The 5,483-nt window shown below is 43.2% G+C and overlaps 1 protein-coding gene across 1 annotated transcript; it reads right to left on the bottom strand.

Annotated features, from left to right (window-relative positions):
- Positions 1 to 250: 250 nt before the first annotated feature.
- On the bottom strand, positions 251 to 2,241 carry LOC139397087 (zinc finger protein 271-like). Its single transcript, XM_071143952.1, has 2 exons — positions 2,043 to 2,241; positions 251 to 1,473 (listed from the first exon to the last, which is right to left on the bottom strand). Exons 1-2 carry the CDS (start codon positions 2,239 to 2,241, stop codon positions 251 to 253), a joined length of 1,422 nt encoding a protein of 473 aa, XP_071000053.1.
- Between the last annotated feature and the right edge of the window lie 3,242 nt (positions 2,242 to 5,483).

Raw genomic sequence — 5,483 nt, 5'->3', positions numbered from 1 at the left:
GACCTCGGTCTCAGTATTGACTCCCTGTCAAAATAAAGGTCAGATTAATACACTCTCCAGCACATTAGGTGGTGGTGGTATTCAAGTTGAGTTCATTTGTGAACTTCCAATACACTCATAGAAGTAAAAGAAGATGAAGATAGCCCTAAATGGTGCTGTCCATGACCATGTTGTCACAGAAGATGCCATTGCAAGGAAAGGTGTGAATTTCAATAGCTATTGAGTTAGCTTAAGTATCCTCACTTCACCTTTATTTCACGTTACTCTCCTCTCCCTCAACTTCTCTCTCTCCTCCCTCCTCCTCCTCCTCTTGGACAATCACATGGAAAGCACAGGCAGGCTTCGCTCCAATGGATATTCTCTCATGCCTTTTTAGACTTCTTAGCTGAGTGAATCTCTCTCCACACTGAGTGCAGTGGTAAGGCTTCTCTCCACTGTGTGATCTCTGATGATTCTTTAGGTCTCCTGCGAAACGAAAATTCTTCCCGCACAGAGAGCAGTGGTAAGGCTTCTCCCCTGTATGTATTCTCTGATGTTTCTTAAGGTTTCCTGGCTGACTGAAACTCTTCCAACAAAGAGAGCAGTGGTACGGCTTCTCCCCTGTATGTACTCTTTGATGTTCCTTAAGGCTTCCAGAATGATTGAAGCTCTTCCCACATTGGGTGCAGTGGTAAGGCTTCTCTCCACTATGTACCCTCTCGTGTCTCGTGAGGTTGACTTTTTCACTGAAACTCTTCCCACATGTGGCACAGTGGAAAGGTTTCTCCCCAGTATGTACTCTCTCATGATTTTTTAGATTACCTGAAGAACTGAAACTCTTTCCACATTGAGGACAGGGGTAACTCCCACGACCAGGAAGTCTTGATGTACCTAGGTTAATTACACCACTATTTTCTTCCTCTTCCTCAACTTCTCTCTTTTCCTTCTCATCGATTTCCTTCTCATCCTCCTCCTCTTTGACAATCAAATTTAAAGCACAGGCAGGCTTCTCTCCAATGTGTATTCGCTGATGACTTTTTAGGTTTCCTGGCTGATTGAAACTCTTCCCACAAAGAGAGCAGTGGTACGGCTTCTCTTCGCTGTGGGATCTCTGATGAGTCTTCAGGTCTCCTGCCCGACTGAAACTCTTCCCGCAAAGAGAGCAATGGTAAGGTCTCTCCCCTGTATGTATTCGCAGATGTTGCTTAAGGCTTCCTGAATGATTGAAGTTCTTCCCACATGTGGTACAGTGGTAAGGCTTCTCTCCACTATGTACTCTCTCATGTCTCTTGAGGTTTACTTTCTCACTGAAACTCTTCCCACATGTTGAGCAGTCAAAAGGTTTCTCTCCAGTGTGCACTCTTTGATGATTCTTTAGGTTAGTTGAGGAACTGAAACTCTTCTCACATTGAGGACAGGGGTAACTCCCACGGCCAGGTAGTATTGATGCTGTGGAACTGGGCTTGTTGACTGAGTCTGGGTTGGGGCTCTCTCCTGTAAGAATATGAACAGATGTAGGATAAGAAACAGACAGAGAGAAACAAAGTATTTCAGTTTAATAATGCAGGATTCAGTCATTATAATTAACAGAGTATTGAAATAAATACTTTGCAATGGGCTTGTTGCATCACACATATAAAAAACTTACAATGTGATTTTCGGGATTTTTTTTCTCATTTCGTCTGTCATAGTTGAAGTGTACCTATGATGAAAATTACAGGCCTCTCTCATCTTTTTAAGTGGGAGAACTTGCACAATTGGTGGCTGACTAAATACTTTTTTGCCCCACTGTATAACACAATTGTCAAATTACAATGCATTGCACATTGGTCTGTAGACATTTTTGTTTTGGCATTCGCCTTCCCACATACAGAAGCCTGAGGGTTTATACTACAAACCAGAATCAATGAGTTAGCCAGCTAAATTGCCTAAATATTCTGAATTAATATTTTATTCAACACCCAAAAACATATGTAAGTTTACATTTCTTAATGAACCAGGAAATCAATGGTTATTTTGGGTTGTTTACCTCTGAACCAAAGAGGATGTTAGCCTGAATTTACCTGAGTCAACAGAGTTCCTGTCCTCCTCTCTCTCTTCCTCCTCCTGCTCATTGATTTCTCTCTCCTCGCTCTCCTCCTTGACAATCACATTGAATTCCACTGTTTGACTGCAGTTATCCAGCATCACTGACAGCATCTCTGGACCCAGCTGTGAGCTTCTCTGGGCTGGAACACCACAACCAGAACCCGATTCAGACATGGTAGGCTAGAGGTGGATCTAAAAGACGAGACCAAAAGAGTTCAGGGTGATTTTCACAAACCTTGATCGTGGTATAGCTCTAGAAAAGACAAACATCTAAGCTAGCTATCCACACATCCTGTCCAGCAGGAATCCCCCCCCCCCCCCCCCCAAAAAAAGAAGCACTTTCTTGTGTTAGAATAAGGGACAATTCCAAGGTAACAGAGTGATGCTGAGTTAAACCTAAAAAAAAAAAAAAAGTTTCCTTTTTCTCTTTTTCGTGGCATCTCAATTGGTAGTTACAGTCTTGTCCCATTGCTGCAAATCCCGTATGGACTTGGGAGAGGCGAAGGTTGAGAGCCGTGCGTCCTCCGAAACACGACCCAGCCAAGCCACACTGCTTCTTGACACAATGCCCGCTTAACCCGGAAGTCAGCCGCACCAATGTGTCAGAGGAAACACCGTACACCTGGCTACCGTGTCAGCGTGCATACGCCCAGCCCGCCACAGGAGTCGCTGGAGCGGGATGGGACAAGGAAATCTCAGCTTTTCAAACCTTCTCCTAACCCGGACGATGCTGGGTCTCCCAGTCATGACCAGCTGTGACAGAGCCTGGGATCGAACCCGTGTCTGTAGTGACACTGCGATGCAGGGCCTTAGACTGCTGCGCCACTCGGGAGTTCCCCGCAAATTGAATTTAACAAACAATTGGTCCCCCCCAAAATGTGAATTTCAAAATCCCGATGTGGCCCTTGAGCCAAGTTTTCCCACCCCTTCTATAGACTCAGGCTCGACCCTGGCTTTATAGACACATATATTTATGTCCAATATGACAAACAAGTAGATTAAAGCTGATTGGTCACTCTTTAAGGGACGCAAAATGAGCAGCGACAATCCTGGGGGTGTAAACTCATTGGACTTGGAGACTAGAAGTGTTCCTGGGGGTGTAAACTCAGTGGACTTTGAGACTAGAAGTGTTCCTGGGGGTGTAAACTCTGTGGACTTGGAGACTAGAAGTGTTCCTGGGGGTGTAAACTCAGTGGACTTTGAGACTAGAAGTGTTCCTGGGGGTGTAAACTCTGTGGACTTGGAAACTAGAAGTGTTCCTGGGGGTGTAAACTCAGTGGACTTGGAGACTAGAAGTGTTCCTGGGGGTGTAAACTCTGTGGACTTGGAGACTAGAAGTGTTCCTGGGTAGAATGGACCTTTTACTGCAGCACAACGTATAGAAGATAAGAGTACACACACAAACAACATTGTTGTTTGCTTGAAAAAAAATAAACAAATAATATCTTATAGATATACTTTGAGAGTCTACATACTAGCATTCCCCATACAGTGGGGGCTGGCAGCCTTAGCTCACTATTTGAGAGACAGAGATACTAACGAATACCCACCAATAAACGTCATTCTGGAGCTCAATGTGTTTTGACCAAACTATTATAGGTTTGATAATGATTTATAGGTTTGATACCTCCAAATGAATGGAACATCGATGGGCTCCACATTCGCTCAGAGCTCAGTGCTAAACTTTGTGGGTTGTTTTGAAGAAAGTATTGTGAACAAGGAAAATCAAAAATCTATTTTTGAATAAAGTCCTGAATGAGTGGTATTGATATATTGATGAATTTATTTGCATATGTGTTGGGGGGGGGGGGAGAAGAGCTGTCAGATTTTATGGCATTACTCAATGACATTGACCCCAATCTCAAATTCACTATTGAATGGGACACTAAATGTGTTCATTACCTCGATATGTGGATTGAGAAATCAAATGGAACTCTGTTTACAACTTACAACAGAAAAAACGGACAGAAATACTCTATTACAAGGGTGACAGCATCCACCCTGAGACATTATGAAGAGGACTTCCAAGAAGCCCGTTTTTCAGAGTATATGCCACTCCACAGAGTACTATCTAGAAAAAGCAGCGAAGATGGACAATAGGGTTCTAAGAGGATACTCTCCACACATTTTAGAAAAATGACAGCCTACTGGGGGTTAACTGCCTTGTTCAGGGACAGAACAACAGATTTTTTACTTGTCGGCTCGGGGATTTGATCTTGCAACCTTCCGGTTACAAGTCCAACACTCTAACCACTAGGCTACCCTGCCGTGTGGATGAAGATCTTAATGTGGCATTGGAGAAAAATACGAGATGAACTGCTACAACAAAAAAAGACCCACTAGAGTTAAAGAACCCTCTGTAATGTTCACCGCCACATACACTTTGAACTCACACAGAGTGGGAGATGCTGTCAAGAAAACACTGGCATGTTTTATTCCACGGACCCAGCTTTTGCCAGCTGAATTTAAGAATCCACCACGTATTGTATCGAGGAGAGGTCGCAATTTACGCGATAAATTGGTCCATGCCAACTGCCAGCCACAAAATGTAAATCAGCCAGCCTCTTTTACGCCCTCTTCCAACTGGGAGCTATTAATGCACAGGTTGAACACAGTGCAACAATATGATGAAGTGGGAATGTTTCTGCCACCCACACACAGGAAAACGGTTCCAAATAAATAACATTATTACGTGTTCCACCACCCATGTTATCTACATTATTACGTGTTCCACCACCCATGTTATCTACATTATTACGTGTTCCACCACCCATGTTATCTACATTATTACGTGTTCCACCACCCATGTTATCGACATGATTACGTGTTCCACCACCCATGTTATCTACATGATTACGTGTTCCACCACCCATGTTATCTACATGATTACGTGTTCCACCACCCATGTTATCTACATGATTACGTGTTCCACTACCCATGTTATCTACATGATTACGTGTTCCACCACCCATGTTATCTACATGATTACGTGTTCCACCACCCATGTTATCTACATGATTACGTGTTCCACCACCCATGTTATCTACATGATTACGTGTTCCACCACCCATGGTATCTACATGATTACGTGTTCCACCACCCATGTTATCTACATGATTACGTGTTCCACCACCCATGTTATCTACATTATTACGTGTTCCACCACCCATGTTATCTACATTATTACGTGTTCCACCACCCATGTTATCTACTTTATTACGTGTTCCACCACCCATGTTATCTACATTATTAAATGTCCATGTGGGCTGTGTGATGTTGGTAAAACCTCTCGTTCTCTCAAAACAGAGAATCTGTGGATACAAAAATTCATAAATCGGGAGAAAGGACAGGGATTATCCAGTCCCAGAACATTTTAATGACCTAAAACAGGACATTTCTACCTTTTAGATTTTGTG

This window comes from Oncorhynchus clarkii, unplaced genomic scaffold (genome assembly GCF_045791955.1).
Source record: "Oncorhynchus clarkii lewisi isolate Uvic-CL-2024 unplaced genomic scaffold, UVic_Ocla_1.0 unplaced_contig_3036_pilon_pilon, whole genome shotgun sequence".
In the NCBI taxonomy this organism is placed as follows: domain Eukaryota; kingdom Metazoa; phylum Chordata; class Actinopteri; order Salmoniformes; family Salmonidae; genus Oncorhynchus; species Oncorhynchus clarkii.
The sequence above is the reverse complement of the archived record's forward strand: the minus strand, read 5'-3'. Positions and strand labels throughout refer to the sequence as shown.

Excerpts from the sequence above, each read along its gene's own strand:
- LOC139397087 (XM_071143952.1), bottom strand. The coding sequence starts at position 2,241 with ATGTCTGAATCGGGTTCTGGTTGTGGTGTTCCAGCCCAGAGAAGCTCA. Across the intron at positions 1,474-2,042 it reads CAGGAACTCTGTTGACTCAG|GAGAGAGCCCCAACCCAGAC; the intron begins GTAAATTCAGGC and ends ATATTCTTACAG.